The sequence below is a fragment of the Zonotrichia leucophrys genome, chromosome 5 (genome assembly GCF_028769735.1).
Source record: "Zonotrichia leucophrys gambelii isolate GWCS_2022_RI chromosome 5, RI_Zleu_2.0, whole genome shotgun sequence".
NCBI classification, from domain to species: domain Eukaryota; kingdom Metazoa; phylum Chordata; class Aves; order Passeriformes; family Passerellidae; genus Zonotrichia; species Zonotrichia leucophrys.
This window is the reverse complement of record NC_088175.1, coordinates 38,238,767-38,261,068: the sequence shown is the minus strand read 5'-3', so window position 1 is coordinate 38,261,068 and position 22,302 is coordinate 38,238,767. Positions and strand designations below refer to the sequence as shown.

At 42.6% G+C, this 22,302-nt stretch overlaps 1 protein-coding gene across 6 annotated transcripts in view; it reads left to right on the top strand.

Annotated features, from left to right (window-relative positions):
* Positions 1 to 2,610: 2,610 nt before the first annotated feature.
* LDLRAD3 (low density lipoprotein receptor class A domain containing 3) overlaps positions 2,611 to 22,302 on the top strand; it is a 106,486-nt gene continuing 86,794 nt past the window's right edge. For 2 of the 6 annotated variants that reach the window (XM_064714810.1, XM_064714809.1), the window contains exon 1: positions 2,611 to 2,724. In XM_064714810.1, coding sequence (XP_064570880.1) covers positions 2,691 to 2,724 — 34 coding nt within the window. In that variant the 5' untranslated portion in view covers positions 2,611 to 2,690. Of the gene's footprint in view, positions 2,725 to 9,727; positions 9,889 to 22,302 lie in introns of those variants that run through there. The other 4 variants (XM_064714808.1, XM_064714807.1, XM_064714811.1 and 1 more) reach the window with 3 other exon arrangements.

The window sequence follows — 22,302 nt, the reverse complement described above, 5'->3', positions numbered from 1 at the left end:
CTGTGTCTGTTCATTTACACATACTCAGACTGTTTGTTTGTTGGCTAATGTAGCTGGAAGTTCACTAATGTTCACACATATCCCCTCAGAAGTGATAGTGCACCTACCTGTAAGATAGCTAGAAACAGGATTTAATTAGAATATGAGATAGGCTGTGGTGATCAAACACAGGGCTCAGCTAGATCTGGCCAGCCCCTTTCATCCCCTTTTTCCTTTATTTTCACACATTTTTTCCTCCTCAACTCATCTCATAGATTTCCTTCTCCCTTTCTGCATTCTTTGCCCTAAACATTGCACAGTAAGTCTTGCAGGTTCCCAAAATACTGTTCCTATTGCATCCCTTCACGAATCCTATACCATAGGCAAAAATCACCTTTAGTTTGCAAGGTGTCTGGGAGACAGTTTCTTGGCAGACTTCTTTCTCACTAGCTACCAAGGTTTAATCAGTTTTATCTGATGTTCTTGGGAGCAGCCAGTGTTGTCTGGTCCATTTTCCCTGATGAAGTTACTGAGGTTTCTCTTCCTGTCTTTGTTCTCCCTGCATCTTTGTGTTAACAGGGATTACACTTTTAGTCACACAGCCCAACATCCGAAAGGTAATGAGGAATCACACTGGACCTTTTATTCTGTGCTGGCTAAGAAACTGAGGTGTACAAAATGCTTTCACAGATGAAGAGCTTCCCACTTAATCTCAGCAAACCAGAAGATCCTGCTTCTTGGGAGCTGCTAAGGAGGCTCCCATCCCCCTTGCTTTGCCTCTGAACCCCTGTTGCTGCATGTAGTCAGGGTGAGTAGTCAGGAGCCCACCACGTGATGAGATGGCCGCACTGGGGTGCCACACGGACCCCGGCAAGGAAGGGCAGCAGCTTGAGATCTGTGTCCTGGCAGGCAGAGGAAATTCCCAGAGCCACATCCCTCAGGAGTCAGAAACCACTCCTCCTTCTCAGACCCCCTTCTGGAAACTAGTTCCCAAGCTGACTTCTATGTGGGAACTAGCTATCCGTGGTTAAAATACTGCTGAAAAACTATCAGAAGCTACATCTAAGTATTCAAATAAAAGCCTTATTTTAAATAAAAAATTAATCTTTCCAAATGCTGTGAAACCCTTATCAGTAAATCTCCACAAGCTCCTCTGAGTATGTTAAACACGAATTGTAAGAATTTTGCTTGAAACATTATTATTGTGCAGATCAGCTGAGCACAGTTTTAGAAATAATTTGGCAGCTTCTTACTGCTATAAACTGGCTTTAATTCTTAGCTAAAATACCTTCGGCACTAAGCCTTCCTCTCCAGCTTTTAAATACATGCTGCAAGCTTTTTAGAGAGTTAAACTTTATTCTATACACAGGCAGATCTACTTATGTACTAGACACTCACACAGGGGAATACTTTACAATCAAAAGGTACCACTTAATGAACTGCTCATGATTTTTGCACAAAAGCAAAATGGCACACAGTAACGTGGGTTTCTTCCTGGTCATCATATACTGAAAAATGTTGTTCCTTAAAACAAGGCCCACTCTCCTGCTCCCACTGAAACCAAGTAGGGTCAGGATTGGGCCCCTAGATTGAAAATGCAATAGAAATTTCCCAAATGCTGTGTCTCAGAGCCTTACTAGGATAGTAAACCCTATGGCTGCCTCTGATTTCCCTTTGTACTTGGCACTTCCCCCTGTACTGGGCACTGGTGAGGCCAAACTTCGAGTATTGTGTCCAGTTCTGGGCCTCTCAATTCAGGAAGGACATTGAGGTGCTGGAGTGTGTCCAGAGAAGGGCAACAGGGGTGGGGAAGGGCCTGGAGCACAAGTCCTGTGAGCAGCTGAGGGAGCTGGGGGTGTTCAGCCTGGGGAAAAGGAGGCTCAGGGGTGACCTTAGCACTCTCTACAACTGCCCGAGAGGAGGCTGGAGCCAGGTGGGGCTTGGCCTCTTCTCCCAGTCAGCCAGTAACAGAATGAGAGGACATAGTCTTAAACTGAGTCAGGGGAGGTTTAGGCTGGATAGTAGGAGGAATTTCCTTACAGAAAGGGTGATTAGATATTGAAATGAACTGCTCAGGGAGGTGCTAGAGCTACTGTCCCTGGAAGTGTTTAAGAAAAGACTGTACATGGCACTCAGTGCCAAGGTCTAGTTGACAAGGTGGTGTTTGGTCGTAAGTTGGAGTTGATGATCTCAGAAGTGATTCTGACTGGCTATGGAAATACCTCGTCTTCTAGTTAGGGAATAAAGTTTAGAGGAGCATGCATCAGAAGATGTAAGGGGAGGCTTTTAGAAAGCAATATACCCCTTGGTCGTTGCAGAAGGTGTTGAGTGAGCACGTACGCCCCTGCAGGGGTGCAGCTCTGACCCAAACTCTTCCAGGTTTTCCTAAAGGGTTCCTGTCCGCCGCTGCACGGCAAGCGGAGAGTTTGTTGTAAGAAACGCCAATGCCACCGCAACCCGGCCGTCAAAACTGGCCGGAGGTGTCTGATGGGTAGCACAGGTGAGGAAGATGAGCAGGCCCTTCAGCCTTGCGGACCGGGCGGCGGCGGCCGCGGGTGGGCACGGCCGCCCAGCGGGGCGGGGCGGGGCGGCGGCGCCACCCCCGGGCCCTCCCCCGGGCCGGCCCCCGCACCGCCGCTCCCCGCCGCAGGCTCCGTCGGGCCGGACTGGCGGAGCAGCCCCGAAGTTTGCGGGGCGGCCGGCGCGGGGCCATGTGGCTGCTGTGGCTGCTGCTGGGCTCGGCGGGTGAGTGCGGGCGGGGGCGGTGCCCCGGGGCGCTGCCCGGCAGCGAGGGGGCGGCTCCGCTCGGCGGGGGAGGGCGCCGGGGCCTCCCTGGGCGGCTCGTGGCGGGCCGGGGGCGCCGCCGGCCGGCCCTCCCCGGGCTGCACTCGCCGCGCTCCCCTCCCTTTCCGGCCGGGCCGGGCCGGGATGCCCACGGCGGGCGTGCGGCGGGTGCGTGTCGGCCCCTCCGCCCTTCGGGGCGTGCTCGGGGTGGTCCCGGCCCCAGCGGGGCTGAGCGGGGCTGGCGTGGGGCGAGGCGCATGGAGCGCGGCCGAACCGGGCATCGAAGTGGCGGCCGGGCCGAAGGGGCCGCGGCTCCGCTGCTGCATCCCGGGGCGCGCCCCCTTCTCCTTTGCGAGGCCGCCTCGGGTGCGGGCGACCCTGCGGCGGTGGGCCCGCGTTGGGATGTGGCCAAGTGAAGCGCTCGGGACCTGCCTGGCTTTACTTGGGGTGCGGAAAGGGGATTTCATACTTATTGCTCATATTCGTCTGTATAGAAACTCTTTCTCCCCCCCACGGTCGGCATATGCCTGTCAAAATTGGCGAGTTGGTGATGTTTTGTGCAGCTTTGCTGCAGGTGTGAATTATTTCTGCAACATGATCTTAGCGGGCCCTTTTCCAGACAGTGTAAGTAGCCTGGCTGCATGCTGCTGTGTCTGTTTCCGAATCACGCCTTGGCGATGAAGTGATGACACACAGTGCGTAAAACTCAGATTATCAAGCTCAAATTATTTTCTTGTCTTTTAAGAGTATTTGTTGTCATGAAGAACTCGTAAGTTTCACAGCTTCTATGGTAAAAGTTCGAGTTTGGTGTAGACGGATAGGAAGGAGGAGAAGAGTTACAGGACTTGCACTGTTTTGAAATTAGACAACTGCAAACTTTGACTGTGACACTCATAAGTCTTTGGAGGTTTAGGTGTCTTTGTAAAACTTTTTCCGCTGTTCCATTTTTGGGAGGCTTCAGACGAAGCTTAGGTTTGTTTACCTGGATTATGTTGCCTTCTTCCTTATTAATTTCCATTCTATTACTGCCAAAATTTCATCTAATTATTCACAGCAAGTTACATGTTTCCATGTGTTGAATATATTTGCTTGTAATACCACCCTTAGATTAACACGGAGGGATCCCATCTACAAGATACTGATCTTGACATCTGAAGGTTTCCCAGCCACCCACACCCCATATTCCTGCTCCACCTTGGCTTGGGGGCAGTGACAAAGACCTGTTTCTTGTGTGGAAGTTGGTACTTCAGCTTTTTGACTACTGGCTGTGGTTCTTGCACAACGTTCTTGCAGTTACTTAACCAGAGACTCTGGTTTACTTTGGGGCAGATTCAAAGAAATTTCTGAAACTTCTTTTTTCATGTGTTCTGTTTTTCTTTTGAAAAATAAAGCAGGGGGTCTTTAGGGATTTGTTTTTTAGATGTTGCTTCCTCTGTATATTTTGGCGTCCCTGCAAGCTTCCCACAGGGAGCATAAGTTTGTCTCTGCCTGGCCTTCACTCTGTTTTGAATTTTACTTCTGGTAACTCCTGATATAAAATATAAATACTTCTTTTCCTATTGACTCTTTTTTGGGTACAGATGGGAAACCTTGCCACCCTAGGGATGGATTTCAGTTAACAGAAGATAAACAGAGTATAGTGTCCCTGTCTAAACAGTCTAGCGTGCAGAAGTAACTGTTGACTTGCATTGGCAGTGAACCTTTGCAAGGCAAAGTTGATCTTTTATTTTTGTCCTTATTCATAACATTGTAGTTGTATCAAGTAGTGCTTTCCATCCTGCAAAAGCCTATCTGCATGGGAAAAGTTTTACTTTGTTATGATACTCGAGTTTGAACTTAGGCCAGGCTTGTTAATTTCAGTTGGTAACTAACTGGTAATTGATCAGAAAGAGACTATGGATCTGAAGTTTCAGCCTCTGTTCTTCGCACAGGAGCTTCCTGGTTACCTTCCTTTCCTCTTCTAGTCCCCATCTCATGTTAAGTCTCATCAAGCTCTTGGGCAGCTCACACGCCATGCACCCAGTTCCTTTCATCTCTCGTGCTCTTGCCAGTATAAGCAGGTCAGGCTCAGCTCGGATCCCCTCCTGCTGCCCTGTACATGTCATAGCGTGACCCAGTTTCCAGCACTTTACTTTGGCTCAGTGTCTGCCCAGGAGTTCCTGGATGTAGGTTAGGTCCTGCAAGGATTCCTGTTTCCAGCTCAGACTGTAACAACATTATCAGGTTAAGTTAATATAGAAGAAGGTCTGTTAGTTAGGAAACAGACATCCATGTTTATCTTCTACTGCTTGGATGAAGTAATGGAAGCTGATCTACACACAGTTACAGTGAGTTTTGGAAAGGATTGTTTCAGTGAATTGCAAGTACACTACAGCTGAAAAACCAATAAAATGTAAACAATCCCTAACTGAAAAATGAGTTCTGTAATCCTGACTGCCACTGTACTGTGTATTCAAGACAATTTTTTTAGTTTAAAGAAACCTAAATCCTACTGAACATGTTTTGAACATAGATTTGTGTACGACCTGTATATCATCCATTAAGAAGAAAAATGGCAGGAGTCAGAAACATTCAAGTAAATTAACTGCTTTTACAAAGTGAGCAAAAAGGGACACTGTTTTTTTCTGACAATTACAGACCTTTCTGTTTTAACTGAAGAAGGTTTTACAATGTCAGTCTTTGACTGGGGAATCAAAATGCAGTGCACAGCTGGGATTTCTAAGTATCATTCCCAGGTGTCAGTTCAATATAAGGGCCTTTCTGATACATTAGTCAAATATATAATGTAGATATTATGCCTCTTAAAATATAGTCACCTTGCTCTGTATTAAGGGAAGCTTCCGTGTCTTATTCCCTCCAGTATTTTCGTCTAAGATTGTTAGAGTCAGGACCCATTCCACAGACAGCATAAACATGAAGGGCCACACGTGTGATTTCATTACATTTTCCAACTTCACCTCAAAATCTTGCAAAAAACCAGAACATCCCTAAAATCAGGCAGGGATAGGAGCTATTTGAAGAGTCATGTTACCACATTAGTCTGTATTGTGTAATATCTGCTAACTTAAAACTTCCACATGGTGTTAAGGAGATAGCCATTATTTCCTTACATGGGTCTTCATTTGTACTGACATTCAGAGGTACTGCTAATAGTAGAATTTCTTTGCTGAAAACCTTATGTACTGCATGGCAGGAGTAATCAGCAGTACTGAGTAGTGGTCTCCACTGTAAGATAAGCAGAGCGAAAAAAGCCACTCTCTACTGAATACTCGTGTCTGTATTGTATATTCAGTAGGTCTGTTCTGTGTTTTTCAGGCAGTCCTCTTAAAAACTCTTAAACTGAGTCTAGTGCTTCATAGCCAGTGTTTGTCTTTCTTGGTACATAAGCCAGCTGTGAGCATGGGTAGGACATCAGTGTGGGAGAGACGGAGAAAGATTCCTGGAGGTGGTAAGTCAAGAAACTTCCAGCTTGGGACAGTAATAAACAACAAGCACTGGATATTTGCTGAAGATATGAGTCTGCCAGTGGTCATAATGAGAGCAGCCAGCGGTACTCCCTCCAATGCAAAGCTCCCCAGCCACGCTGAGGAGAATGTGGGATTTGTCACAGGAGCCTGTGCCCACACACACAAGTTGTTTTGAATCAGTTTCTTGTTATTCGACATTTGATGTTTGAGGCTGTTGTCAGACTTTACTCTTGCAAGTACATTTTTTGTGCAGGGAGTGAAATAAGCAGAGGATGATTTGGGGGAGGTGTGTCCTTGGCTAGATTTAAACAGATTTCTCTTACTCACTGAATGTGGGGAGTTGCAGGGCCCAGGAGCTTCCCAGCATCCCATCTTGCCTGGCACAATTGCTGCAAAGAGTCTGCAGTTGCCAGGTTGAGAGGGAGGAAACATGACTGCAATGTTGCAGTCACGTGTGATAGGAAATGAAGATTGTTATAAAGAAAATAGGTAGTAAAAATGCACCCTTTGTACAAATGTGAAATAAATTGTTACAAGCATGCAGTCCGTCTGTAGTGCTTGATATACTGAGACCAGCAAGCTCCATACCTCTTTGGAGAAAAAAGTTTCCTGGTGATACTATAATATGTTTGTTGTGACAATAGGAACCTGCATCCTGCTTTCATTCTTATGCTGATTATCTACTGGGTGAGGAATAAAATGGTTCCCTTTGCTGTAAATCTGGTAGACTGTTACAGGGTTATGTTGATTTGTTAAGTAGCAGTGATGAATTGAGCTGGGATTCAAGCATCTCTGTTTCAGTGCAATGTGGGAAGGCCTAATTAAAAATTAATTTGTCACCTGGAGAAAGAATTTGTTTTGGTTTTTGTTTGTGTTATTTACGTTTTTTAAATTTTAATTTATTTTTCCAAACCGGTACATTTTACCAGAGTAGTGTCTGTCATATATCCTGTTCTGTGGTTACTCTTTCTGTCCATGTGAGCAGAAATGCAATAATGGAGTAGGCCTGAAAAATCTGTAACTGAGATCTGCTGTGATGGTAGCCATGCTCTCCATTTCAGTGTCTCATCTGTTGTAGAAGCTGATGAGTTTTATGAATCGCTAGAAAGCCTGGAAGGCTGTTCAGTTGTCCTGCTTGCTGCAGACTGGAGCTGTGGATATTCTGCCTTTGGTACAAGACGCTCTGTGACAACTATTTCAACTGACATTTTCAGGGTTTGAAAGGATTTGGAAACAACTTCATTATCAGCTGGCAGGTTTCAAAGATGAGGAAGGAGAAACATCTTGGGTCTCAATAGTTGGGTTTTGGCATTTTTGTCTTTTCGAGTATTAAAACAACTCTTCTGTCCTGGCAGGATCTCATAATGGGCTATATCTAAGATGCAGAATGGAATATTTCAAGTGAAAACAGTTTTAATTGTGTACTTTAAGGCAGCTCTCAAGTGAAACATAGAATGACAGATTGCCATTTGCTTGAAATGTAAATAGATCATGGCTGGAAGTAATTGTATAGTCGGCCATTAGGATAATCAGTTTATCATACATTTACTGACTGCTATAGAATTTTTGAGGAGGAGGTCATATATATTAAGAAAAAAAAACAAAACACCAAACCAACAACAAAATTGAAAATTAAACAAACAGCTTAAGAAAAACAAGCAAACAAAACACCATGGCAGAAAGCATTTGTCTAAATTAGTTACCTCTGATAGTGAAACTTTTGATTTATATGATCAATGGGGTTTTGCACTTGCAAGGACTGTGTTTGTGTGTCCAGATTAATTGACATCTAGAAGCTTATAAACTGCAGTAATTTGATCAGATGTTTAGTTTCTTTCATGCAGCCTCTTGTGCTAGTGAAACTGTCAGACTAAAAGGCATTTTAGGCCAACCTCACCTTGCATGCAGTGTTGTCTATCAGGACAGAAAAATCCTTTTAGGAGAGAAGACGGTGTAATAGTAGCTGGCTTGGTGTGTGGGTGTGTTTTAACTTGCACATGGGAAATGCTGAGGCAGTGAGATTTCTAAATGGAGCCCTTGGTCTCTTGTTGCTTATACAGATCCCCACTTACCCACTTCTTGGTTGCAAAGGAACTTGTGGAATCACATACGTATTTTAGTTGCAGCCTATACAAATGCGTACTCTTTGGAAGTTGCAGAGAAATAATAGCTAGCTCCTGTTAGTGTGAGAAATGTGTTGAAGAATTGGGGAATCATATGGGTGGATAATCAAAAGGCCCTAGAGGAACAAAATGAAAATGGAAGAAATTTGGGGGGGTGGGATGGCTGCTGATAGTTTTTTCCTCTGTGTTTCTTAAGCCTTCTTCCAGCCATGGGCTGGACAGCTGTGAACTTGTCACAATTAAAACATATCAAGCAAAGTTCCTCTTTGTCAATGTGTAAATGGTTGAGTAAGTTGCTGTGTCACATGTCAGAGTGAACAGGGAGCTGAGGTAATGAATGGAAGGTGAGGTGGCTGTGAAACTGCTAAAATCTGGGATCGTTTAGGATTGGGAGCTAATGAACTCCTGATACTATGTGTTCTTAGCCATAAAATTTCTATTTTAAAATGGCATTGGTATCTCTCAAGGAGCCTGAGACTTAACTTGTTAAAGATTGGGAAGTCTATAAGTTTAATATGGTTGAAATACGCTGTTGTGTTATGAAATAGCTTGTTTCAATAGGGGCAAAAATACAGTTTTTCAGGTTTTAGTGCTGTTTTTATTCTTTAGTGGGGATTCTGATTAGTTTTTTCCTTTGAAATGAAAGGAGAAATCCCTAAGTACTGCACCTTGCCCTGGGTCTCTGGTGTTGTGTTATCTTTCATCTGCTTAGACAGATTCCAGATGGCTCCTAGGGAATGTGATCAGGAAGATTCCTGGTTCAGGGTTCTCTCATTGAAAATTTTAGATGGAAACCAGTTACGTCACATGAGGTATCCTATGCTGGTCTATCTTGAAACTGTTTGGTTTGTTGAATAAGAAGTTAGATTTTAGGTAACATTTTCCTGTGAGGCTGTATCTCTGTTTTCATAACACGTAATAATGTTACGGCAGCAAGTAGGTTGTGGTTCTATTAAAAATTAAGATGTGAATTCTGGCTATTAAGTATTTGTGTTCAAATTCCATCACTCCTTGGAGTAATTTCTCTTGCTTTATGTATTTTAGATGAATTTATCACTTCAATTGTTAATGAGTCAGATGATGCTTATAGCTCCAGACAGAACACCATCACCAGCCATGTGTATATGTGTCAGCTGAAAACTTGTATTCTTCTGGGCGAAGCTGTTCACCGTTTTAGTGCTGCAGGATCTATACAGGGGGATAGAATAGAAGAAAATAAAGGTAGTGTAGAAAGTAATCTTACCCCTAAGGAGTTGCAGCTGGGCTGATTAGCTAAGATTAGGAACAGGCCTGACTTTAACAGGGCACAGCTGTAACCAATGAGAAGAAGAGTGCTATAAAAGAGTGGGGTGCCTCGTTGAGAAGGAAACTGGAGTCAGTTGGTTGCTTTGTGAAGAAGAAAGAGGCTGTGCTCTGAGGAGCTGCCCACGAGAAGCACCAAGAAGGTATGGAACTTTTGTGATAAGGAGACAACAGTATGGAACCCCTGCAATGAGATGACAACAGATCTGTTCCAGGTTGTGTTGCTGATCAGGGTATGACTTTGGGCAAGATTTAATTCTTTCCTCACTGTATTCACTCCTCTTTTGTCTTATTTTTATTTTTTTGACACCAGCTTTCTTACTATCTTTCTCTGATGCTGTTAGTGCTACCCTAGTTTTAGTCAAGAGCTATGTGCCACAAATATCAGGCATGTGTTTTTACAGTTCAAAATAGTGGATTTGGCGTTTAAGAGATGTTCTGCCTTGCCTGGTATGGATTTGATGTGAGGTAAGTAGATTTTTCTTGATATGAAAAGTTTTAGTCAAGTGTTCCTGGTTTTTTCCCTTTCTTTTTTTGTTGTTAGCGTAAAGGCATTAAGATTCCTCAAACATAGAAGTGTTAGGTGTACAAAGATGTGAAGCATGATAGAGACACACAAATTGATGTACTTATGAAAATGCATGTATTTGTCAAGTTGCACTTTCCCTTTTGTAAGGCAGGGCAGGAGCTGACAACTTGAAGTACTGTTGGTTGTCTGGGGTGCTCTGCACAGGTAACCCATGGTCAGGACCGTGTCAAACCTGCTAAACAGTGGCTGCTTGACAGGGAATGCAGTCATTCCTCACACATGGCCACAGAAGGGAATACTTGAGCTTGCAATTTTGAGTTTTGAGGCTGCTAATTCAGTCTCAGGGCTGGTATTCTGCTGCTGTCTCCCAATGCGAGAAGTTATGTTAAGGGCAATTAAATGTTTCTGCTTCTATATGTATAAGCTTAGCTAAAATTCTGCGGCTAAAGATAGCCATTATTTCTCAGATTGTGAATCCCTTTCTTGTCAGATTTAAACTCCTTCCTTTCTCTTTCTTTGCTTGCATCCTTGTTCTCTTGTTGTGAAGCAGCATGCTGATGACTTAGTCTTTACATGCTTCTTTTCATAGATGATTTGTGCCACTTCCTTCCTCCTCTCAATATCCTTTTCTCTCTTTATCCTTCTTGCCTCATAACCTCACTAAAGTGTACCCATTGATGATGCATAGAGCTAGCCATAGATTTCCTCACCATGCCTCTATACTTAAAAAGAAAGATGCTGTTATGTATACTTACTATATCTATGCCGAATTTGCAGTTAGGAATTGTCATTTTTCTGTTGCCTCTATCTATTGCAGGTGTTCTGCTTCACTCTCCCACCAGTGCTGGGCTTGCTTTTCTTCTCCCTGTCCTCCGTGTCCATTGCTTAGCTATGCTGTGTGCTAAGGCTCAGCTTTAGGCTGTGTAGGACTTTGCTGCTGTGTTTGGGAGGTGGAGTTTAGTAAGAGCAGACTGTTTGGGACTCGGTCTTAGTTTCCGGTACAATTTATAAGTGAAATGTGCATCTTAAGCAAATGAGCTGTTTCTCAGGAATCATTAATGAAGGATAGGTAATATTTACGTGACGTGATGAAGGGCATGATTTATAAATTGCTAAATCATTTGTGACTGCGTTGTTAAATATGTGCAGTCATAGACTAGTTAGAGTGTTAAATATGTAGAGTTGCTTCACCTGCCAAAGCGCATCAGTTCTTCATAAATTGGTAGAGTCAGCATGTGTGACCTTCAAAGGAAACACACTGCAATCAATGAGTTTCAATGGCCAAATAAGTCCTAACCTGTTAGCCAGCCTCCTGCCAATGGCACAAGTTGCTCTTGTGGCTGGGTCCAAAACTGTGAAGTCTTAAAAGCTGGGTGGAACTGCACACTCCTAAACTAAATATATGGTTATATGGAACCTGATGTGCATGGTTTTTGTCCTGAGGAGAATGGCTGTCCACCAAAAGAGTTTGAGGCTCTGATGGTGATCTTGAAGATGCCAAATTAAATCTTCCATGATCTGATCAACAGTAAGAAATGCCTTCTCAAGGCCTTGGCATCATGTGAAATCTGAACATCTTTGCTTGTTTGTGTAACTGGAAAAGCACAGTATAGATGCTGCAATCAAGATCTGCTCAGTCTGGTAGAAAGCAGCCTGCACTTGTGAAATCCTGGAGTCTGGAAGAACGTACTGCTCAGTCACTATTAAAAGACCAAGTCCTTGAACTAAGTAGGCATAATTCAGAATTGGCTAAGGAAGATCAGTGTTTGTGGTGATTGCTGTCTTTCAAACTCAAAAAAGGCTTCTTTTTCCTTTCAGCAAGTTTTTTAAAAGGTAAAAAGAAGATGGAGAGGGGGGAAAACAATCCATATGGCTGAAGTTCAGTACCTGGTTGTGAGTGAAATGAGAGCATAAATGGACTTACAGGTAGAATTGTGAAAAAAACCAACCCAAAACACTGTGAACTTTTAAATGAGCAGATCATTCATTTTCCTGTGTGACCAGGGTTCTAGATGTTAAACTTGACATAAATCAGAATTCCAACAGGACTCGATTCAATTAATGTTCTCTAAGAAGTGTTTGGTAGCCCTGTCTTAAAAGGTGAGATCTACATACTCTTTTTAGGCATTTTCAGTCCTGTGAATATACTGGCTTTGAATATCAGCAAGTGTGGAGAGAAAAGTACATCCCTGTGATATTTTTCAGCTTACACATTCTTAATCCAACCACAAGCATTTGTCCTTTTGCAGTCAGATGGAGGACTTCCCTCTGTTATCTGCAAGCAGTATTTAAATTTCAGGAACCTATTCTTTTTATCTCCTCTGAAAATGGAGCTTCCACGTGCTGTATACAAATCGAGAATCTGCTTCTGTCCAAAGATCAAAGTGGTCTGTCTAGAACATTAACAGAGTACTTGGAAGATAAAAAGGACATTGATAGTAGAGTTTCTAAGAGGATTTTTAAACAATACGAGTTGGCAGTACCAGTTGTACCCTGAAAATCTTCCATGAGGAATGTGAGCTTCTAAATTGCAAGTTTGAAGTAGAGTGTTGCCAGATTTTTTCCCTTATAGGGATTACTGTCAGTATCATGTTTTTTGGAATGTTTTTCATTGCAACCTTTCTTTTCAAAAAAAGAGTCCAGAATAGCTGTGACCTTATTTTGTACTTGAATTATATGTCCAGTAAGGTTAAGAGCACAATAGCCATTTTTCTTCTTCAAATTTTCATAAAATGAGAGACAAAATGTTTTTCAGTGTAATTTCGTATTTGCACTGCAATTTCAAGTGATTGAAATGCCTGCCCTTTTCAACAACTGAGATATTAGACATTTCATGGAATACTCCTGATTCAGAGGTCCTGCATGTATTCTTTTTTGAGGTAGCATGTAAGAGTGTGTGTCTCTTAGTTACGTCAACAGAGTCCACCCAAAAGTGGTGGGTAGTTGATGACATTGGTTTGCACAGCTGCACCTTTTCATCAGTCTCAAGTTTTTCAATAGAGTACAGAAAGGGTTTGCCATTCTTATGCAAAATTGTGCGTGTTAGTTACACAGGAAAGGCCCAGGTGTCTCTTCCTGCTGTGGCTTTGGTAATGTTCAGGCTTTCAAAGTTAAAGGCTCTTTACTTATTAATGGTTTCTACATGAGATAGACTTCAGCATCTAATCAGATTGAATATCCTTAAAATTTCTAATGGGATCCTTGAAAATCTGCCAATGGACTATACAGGTTTTCTGATGAATTGTTTTAATTGAGCTCTGCCTTGCTATTTGGTTAACAGTCTTCAGGGTAGCCTCAGGCTGCTTACTTTCCAATTTCCTTGTGTTATCTGTAGATAAATGTCCACCTCATTGGAGCTTAATGGCCAATTAGCTGAGTCAAATAAAATCTGGAAACACAAGAACCAGTGCTGATCATTGGCAGGATATTCATGTCCTAACTGAGGTTGAATCCAGAGTTGCTGACCTGCTGACTGCCACTGCTCCTTGTGAGTAGTCTCATGGGGAAACTGCTCAGCCACAGTTTAGCTGGTTTTTCCCTGCAGTGTTGGTACTTTTGTTTCCTCATCAGTAGTTGCAAAATGAGGCAGATTTCTATTGTGAGCAAACTTTCCAGTTGGAGAAGCAATCAGTGTAACTTCCTTTGGGCCTGTATTGAAAGACCTCTGTAAGGCCCATTAGATCCTGTTAAAATTAAGCCCACATACAGTCATAGACTCACCAAGGTTGGGAAAGCCTTTCAAGACTGGCTCCAGCCTTTGACTGAACACCAACATGTCAACTAAACCGTAGCACTAAGTGTCATGTCCAGTTGCTTCTTGAATACTTCCAGGGGTGGTGATGTCACCATCTCCCTGTGCATCCAGGTGAGTTCCAGTGCTCACCCCTTCAGTGAAAAAATTCTTCCTAATGTCCAGCATCAACCTCCCCTGGTGCAGTTTGAGGCTGTCCTCTTGTCCTGTTGCTGGTTGCCTGGGAGAAGAGGCCAAACCCCACTTGGCTACAACCTCTTTTCGGGCATTTGTAGACAGTGATGAGGTCCCCCGAGCCTCCTTTTCTCCAGGCTGAACACCCCCAGCTCCCTCAGGACCCATACTTCACCTTGTTGAGCCTCATACAGCTGGCTTTGGCACATTGATCCAGCCTGCCCAGCTGGTCAGCACTCCTGCCCAACTTAGCACTGTCTGCACACTGGCTGACAGGACACTTGGTCCTCTCAGTCAGTTTAATGCCTCATTGATAGAGGTATTAAACAGGACTGGACCCAACACTCAGCTCTGCAGAACACCACTTATGAGTGGCCACCAGCTGGATGTACATTCCCCAGTAGACCTGGCTATCCAGCCAGTTTTAAACCTAGCAAAGAGTGCATGATTTAGACTTCTAAAATATCAGGTGGTTATCTCCAGTTTGTAAAGGAAGCATGTCTGATATGGGATGTCTCAAATGAGCAGTGGCATTGAGGAAATAGAATGATCTTTGCACCTTTGCCAGTCTGGCCCTTGAAGATGGAATATGTTGGGTGTTTGCAAACACAAGCCTTCCAAGCTACTTTGCAAATTCCTGTAAGAAAACTAACTTAGCACAGATTTAGTTACTGTTCCAGCATTGTTTGTTTTAGTTTAGAAGGACTGTGTTGGCCTGTTGTGTTGGAAAAAATGTATTACTGAAATGCTGTAGTAAATGTTTTGGTTAGAGAACCATTTGAGTGATCTTAACTGTCAAAATTAAACCCTAGGTGTAAGCAGCTGTACCAAGAGCTAGTCATGGTATATTTCCAGGGCAGAATGATTTTTGGATACTTTGAAACATACAGATTTATACTCTATTTTCAAACAAGCTTCCCAAGTTGTTCCCTTTTCCCACTAATCACATCCCAGCATTAAACAAAGTAAAGGGTATGTGCAAAAGGAAAACAGAAATTGAACCATACTAGGTGTTCTTGTTGGACCTGTAAGTGTAAATAAGAGGGCAGTTAATTTCTGTATCTAAAATGGTTTGAGTTTCTTAGGTCTAGGGGATCACTTATCTCTAGAGAGTTACTATGTGAACTGAATCTAGTTGGTAGTTGGAGCTGCAATTTCCCAAACTCCTTCCTGCTCATCTGTTACAGAGTGGTCCTTCCTATTTTAGTAGAATCCAGGAACTGTGTATCAGCTGCATACCTGCATAACTCAAAGATTTTTGATTATGAAAATATAAAAATGCCTGTTTACTGTTGAGGAATAAATGGAGTTTGCAGACAATACCAGGCTGGGTGGCAGTGTTGATCTGCTGGAGGGTAGGAAGGATCTGCAGAGGGATCTGGGCAGGCTGGATCAATGGGACAAAGCCAATTGTGTGAAGTTCAGCAAGGCAAGGTGCTGAGTCCTCAGGCACTTGGATCACAGCAACCCCATGCAATACTGTAGGCTTGGGGGAAAGTGGCTGGAAAGATGTCCTGTGGAAAAGGACCTGGGGGTGCTGGTTGACTGCAGCTGAACATGAGAAGCCAATGGCATCCTGGCCTGAGTCAGTGTGGCCTGCAGGACCAGAGCAGTGATTGTCCCCTGTACTCTGCACAGGTGAGGCCGCACCTTGAATCCTGTGTTCAGTTTTGGGCCCCTCACTGCAAGAAAGATGTTGAGGTAGTGGAATGAGTCCAGAATAGAGCACTGGAGCTAGTGAAGGGTCTGGAGCACAAGTCCTGTGAGAAGCAGCTGAAGGAGCTGGGGTAGTTTAACCTGCAGAAAAGGAGGCTTTTCTGGGGGGAAACCTTACTGCTCTCTACAACACCCTGAAAGAACATTGTAGTGAGCTGAGGTACACAGAGTAACAAGCAAAAGGACAAGAGGAAATGGCCTGAAGTTGTGCCAGGGCAAGTTTATATTGGGAATAAGGAAAAAATTCTTCACTGAGGGGGTGATCAAGCATTGGAACAGATTGCCCAGCAAATGGTGAAATTGCTATCCCTAGAAGTGTTCAAAAAACATGTAGGATGTGGTCCTTAGAGATATGCTGTAGTAGTGAACTTGTCAGTGCTGGGTTAATGCTTAGACTCAGTGATTGAGGCCTTTTCCCTCCTTAATGATTATATGATGCACAGATGGGCTTTAATATTAATAGTTTGCATTTTTAATGATATTTCTTTAAAAACAGTTTATATATTTGGCAGACAACTGATCAGTATATATCTCCAGGTACTCATCTTCTCAGCATCCAAGCAGGGTGGAAACATAAATTATGGATGCTGGCAGTATTCCCATGGGATAGGAGAGCATTCATAGTCATTAACAGATAAGGAAAACTGAAGCCAAGGAAAGCAGAATAATATGATCATGTAAGACATCTGTGGCAGGGCTGAACCCTATCTCCAGTCATCTCAAATTCCACACAGAAAGCTGCCCTTCCCTGAAAGACATCTGGTCTGCAAGGCTGGACTACATGGCAGGTACTGACAGTCATCTTCTGCCCCCTGAAGCTTATGTCACCAGCATTCCCGTCAGAGAGCTGACTACAAGTCAGCACACTCACATGGGTGTAACCATTGTGGTGTTTGAAGGGACATCGTGGTGCTTCACACCAGCTGGATGACGTAGGGACGCTAATTTGTAAAGCTGCATCTGTGTCTGCCTCAGCTCTGGCAGCTGCTCTTGAGGGTGAAAGCTGTACAGTGTGAGAGACTTACCTTTAAGTGCATGTAGACAATAGCATGTCTACTTGCTAAGTCTGATGAAAAATTGTGAAGGGGCAGGATAGATAATGTACAGTGAATGCTCACATCCTCCTTTGTCTGTTTGGTTTTTAATGGTATAAATAGATAATGGCATCAGTTGGAAAGCTCAGTTGTGAAGTATGGTAGGAGTAGAGTGAGTTCTCTTTCCTAGATCACTTTTATGTGTTAGTGATAGGAAATGTTCCTGTATGGCATTACTGACAGCTTTGAGTGGCTGGCAAGAATGTTTTAAATCTGAGACTGAATTCTTGGCTTTTTTCAGAGTTTCTAGTTGAATATATTTGCATTGGCAAAATAAGTTGGCTGACTTAAACACATGTTAAGCACAGACTTAAAGTATCTTGAAATAGTAGAGCTTGAATACCTTCTTTGGTTTCTCAAGGGCAAATTCTGCCACTGAACATATGTTGTAGATCACATTTTAAAGTGTTTTTTCCCTGGCTTCAATATTGCTGCCCTTTATTTTGAGCAGCCTTTTTCTCCCCACCTCTGAAATGGTAGTAGGATGTGGTTACTGAAATTATTAATTCTGTACCTGGAGCATTCACTGTGCCTCTCTGAAGCAGGAGTGTGTTACAAATCAAGGTAATGTGTGACCATGTGCAAACAGAACTGAGATAACATGCTGGAGATAAGCGATCCTCGGCAAGACGCAATGTCGCAGAATTGTTTGCTGTCTGCCTGGCTTTGTGCCATCTGCAAAATAGGGATAGCACTTACCCACCTCAGTTTCTTCAGTTTCATAAATGCTGGTAAGTGCTCGGTTCCCCAAAGTGAGTGTCATCAATAATTCATTATCACTTAATTGCTGGAGCTTATTTCTGATTGATTTGCTAAGTAAGATGCTAGGAAGTGGTAGTTGCCAGTGTCAGTTCCACTTCTCTGCTTTTCCCAATGTTTTATGCGGTTGTTGTGCACATGCCTTTTCCCTTCTCCTCCATGAATGCTTTGCCCTCAAGCCCCAATAAAATTGTAGTAGCTTATGAAAAGAATGGAACAAACAGCATCAGGTGAGATGGTGGATTTCTTTTTGCATCAGCAAAGCAGCAGGTCTAGGAAGGGCTGAAACTCAGACTGAACTTGGAGCACTCAGCCTTGCGTGTGTGACACACACTGTTTGTTACTTTTGCTTCTTTTCTTTGTTCAAGTAGGCTATTTCTAGACTGCTGTCTTTTCCTCTTGCTGATGCTCAAAGTGCTTGCTTGTCTCTAAGCTTGTGTGAGAAGGCTGTTTCAGTTGTCCCTTTTAGATCCCCACTTTGAATCGTACGTGAGTTATTTCTGATAGTTTTTCATTATAATCAGAATATGTAAGTTGGGAGTGGATAACAGTTGTATATGTTTTGCTTTTTTATGTGAGGATTCACAGATGAGGATTTGGAGTTGTGCAAATTCCAGTGCGTCCTGCTAGCAAGAAATTAGTGTCTCCAGTCTCCTAGGGTGAAGCATTGGCAGATTTCTTTTTGGATGCTAGAGAGGGGAACTTTAAAATAGATGTCCTGAAAAATATGTGGTGCTTATTTTTATTAGCATAGGGTAGTCTCTGTTCTGTGTAAGATGTGAACTAAAATATAGATGAGGAGGCAGGGCAGTATCACACTCTCAGATAAATGAATACTTCTTCTCCATCTCTCATTTCTACATATCAATGTAGCTTATCCCCTGGGACACTGCAAGGGTTTTTCATCTACTTTTCTGGATGAAGGTCCAAAGATAAATAGCTACAACTGGACTTTATTCATATGTTTTCTGATCACTTTCTTAAAATTTGGGACATTGCCTCACCTTGCAGAATCTGAACTGTTTAACACTTGTGCAGGGTTTGGCAGTGCCAAATGTTTTCAAACCCTGTGCTGCATCCTAAAAACCAGTGCTCAGTCTGTTGGAGCATGTCTTTCATCTGAGTCTGGTTTGCAAGGAGGCATTAAAGGAAAATACATGTTTTGTTTTTTGGGGTGGGTTATTTGTGTGGTTTTTTTTTTTGTATTAACATACATAGCTTCCAGATTGATTCAGTTCTATCTTAAACACACATGAAGAATGATTTTGTTACTATTTTTATACATTCTTGAGAATTTGCATCACAATTCTTTAAAATAACCTTAATGGTTTTGTTTGAGTGCATTAACTTTCTGCCTTCTACTGCTGTGGGAATAAAAATGAATTGACATCTCAGTTCTCAGAGATGACAGAATATCCTGATTTGAAAGGAACCCACAGGCATCGTCAAGTCCAGGCATTGGCCCTGCACAGGACACCCCCAAGAATCACACCCTATGCCTGAGAGCATTGTTCAGATGCTTCTTGAGCTCTGTCAGGCTTGGAACTGTGACCACTTCCCTGGGGAGCCTCTTCCAGTGCCCAAGCACCCTTTGTTGGTTTTGTTTTAATGTGTTCTGATGTCTTTAAACTTCATTAAAGAGACCAGTCTGGAAAGAATATCCGTGTCAATTAGCTGCTTTGTGGGATTCCTTAGAGACCTACTGCAGTCTTGCTTCAGTTTCTGTTTACCAAGCTTCCTTTAAAGAGTGTTGGTTTCAAAATGAAATTTCACACGATGATATTTTGTTAAAATGAAAAAGTTAATCTTTTCAGCTTGCTGAACTTTGTTAGGTCTGTAGTCACTCTTGTCTGCAGGGAAAGAGGACACAAATGATGCTGCTGCTTTGAGTAAATAGTTTTCCATGGACGAGTTGTCAAACTGAGAGTTTTGACTTTAATGTGTTGCAGCTAGGATATTTTGCACAACAATGTACCTGCCTCATGTTCCTAAATCTGTTCTTCCGTTTATTAACAGGAATATTTATTGTCAACCTTTCTAGGCAGCAAATTGAGAAAGGGAAAAGAGTAATTTTCAAGTCTGTACAATGGCTTAAAACATCACTTTCCACAAGCAAGAGTAATCCTTGAATCAGTGCTTTTCTCAAGTGAGATTTGAACATCTTCAGTGGAGAAGCTCTGATATAAAGGTGCAGCAGAAGGAAGAATTAAGACTTGGGGAAGGAGTAATTAGTTTCCGGTTTCCAGTGGCACAATGAATTTTGTGCTTTTGGTTTGGGAATACATAGGGGAAGGAAACTTTTTCTGCCATACATTTAAAGTTTTTCTGTGGTTTTGGTCTTGCCGTACAGATTTTTTCAGTGCTAAGTAAATGTTTGATCACAAAGCATCTCTGTCAGTGTGTGCTTGCTGCCAAGATGCTTCTGAAACACAGAAGGTATGTGGACATACTGGGAAAGTTGTGTCACCGCCCTTCTCTGGCAGTGGCTGTGATTGACGGTCTGTTGTGTCTGAGTGCGATGGAGAATGTCAGCCAGGTAGGGGGTGATCTGCAATACACTGAAAAATTCATAATGGCCACCCAAATGATGGCAGTGATGACCCTGTAGAGTTACCTTGTGATGGCTGTCTCTGAGAACGTCTTCCTGCTTTTTGGATGAAGCTTCCAGACTGCTGAAGGATACTCTGTACCATTTCTGATCATATGAATGAACTTGGTGATCAAATAAGGTGAAAGGAACTTGTATCCTCATCCTAAGGATGTCTTTGTTAGGGGTGTTGTATTATAGGCTTTTTCACATGACCCTGTCTTGAGTTCACACATGGAATAAATGGGTGTTGTTTGATGGAGGTAACGCTTCAGTTAAGTTTGTGTGTGCAGTCATCAGCTGTAATGCAGTCAATACATAGTGTATTCTAAATTTATTTAGTGAAAAATCTGGAGAAAACACAGCCCTAGTGAAACACAACAATATGATCTATGACACAGCTTGAACAAAGTTTCTTGTTCCTGGGTTAATCTTAGCACTCCATTATATTTTCTATGTTAGTTTTCCCTTTATACTTTGAGATTGTTCACAGAATATGGGTCAGTGTATATGGCCAAAAGGAATGCTATTTTTGTGTTAACCCCCTCAATCAGAAATACCCATACACAAAACTTGTTGCAAAGCAACAAGTGCATAAATATTTCCTATGTTATATTGTGATTGAATATGTGAAAATTAGTTGCCTAGGAGAGGAGGAGAACGTGAAAGACTATAGTAATCATATTTAGCCTTTCTTGAGTGATTAAAAATGAAGTTAAGTTAGTTCTATTTATTAGCTGAGCTTCATCCCTTTTTTTTCCCCCAAAGGGACTAACCCTTGAAATAAAGTGAAGCCCTGTTGCTTGAGTAGAAAGCAAACACAATTGAAGTGCTTTCAACGCAACAGAGAACTATATAGTTAATTTTTCCTGCAGCCACTCCAGTTACATGGCTGTTAACAGTTAAATTATGAATGAGGTAGTCTGAAGGAAGCCTCTCCTGACTCTCAGCATCCTCTTTTGTTTGGGTTGGTCACCAGGGTCACAGGAGTCTCATTCCACATGGAGCAGTATGAGATGCAGACAGGCTTTCTTCCAGACTTGAGGAGAATGTGACTGAGTTGTCGGTGTCATTCACAAATCTCAGCTCTTCTGGGTCCTTAAACTCAAGGAGTTTAGGTTCTGGTGCAGTGCAGAATGATGAGCATTCTCGTACAGACTGATGAACAAAGGCGTGTCTGGAATGATCCAGGCTGCAAGGTGCTTGCTTGGGGGTCTCTGAAAACAGAGCAGCCTGATGTCTTGTATAATATATGAGTTCACAGGTTAGCCAATGACATCACCATTCTCATCATGTTGCTTATCCTGTGTCCTAGACAGTATGGCTTACTGTCTTTTTGTGTTGTGTAATGTCTCCTGCCAACAGGATGGCACAGCTGGCCTGTTAAATTGAGCATTAGTGAAAATAACAATGAAAGCATCCTTTTTTGGAAGCATCTTGAAAGATAGTGACTTTTTTTGTGTGTAATAAAAAGAATATTGAAAGTGGTCCCAAGTTCATGGTCTTTATGACATAAGCACAGGATTTGTCTTCTTGGCCAAATATTTTTTGCTTTTGTGAGAGTGACTTTTTTTGCTTAGGTGCTGATCTCCACATACTTCAGTAAATTGCCAGTATTGGGAAATAGAACTGAAGAGAAAATTTAGGGAAGATAATTGTGTTAAATGCAAGCCCCCTCCTACTTGTCTTGTAGGAAGAAAGTCTTCACTCTCTTTAATAATTTTTTTTCATTTGCTTTACATCTTGTCTGATGCAAAGTATGTGAAACCTTTCTGAAGTGTTTAACTAATTTTCCAGTTATAGCAGAGTCTGTTACCTCAGAGCTTTGCACTTCACCTGTGAAGCCTGTTTTTCTGATGCTAATGGAGTAGCTTCAGAGAATAGGCAAAGCCTCTCTGTATGGGTGGTTGGAGTTTACTGGGCTTTCCAGCAGTGGAGGTGGCAGCTGTGACTGTGACCCTTCAAAAGAAGATCTGAGCAGAATCTGTCACCTTGACTTTTAAGAAAATTACTGCAGTCAAAATTAGAGAGATTAGT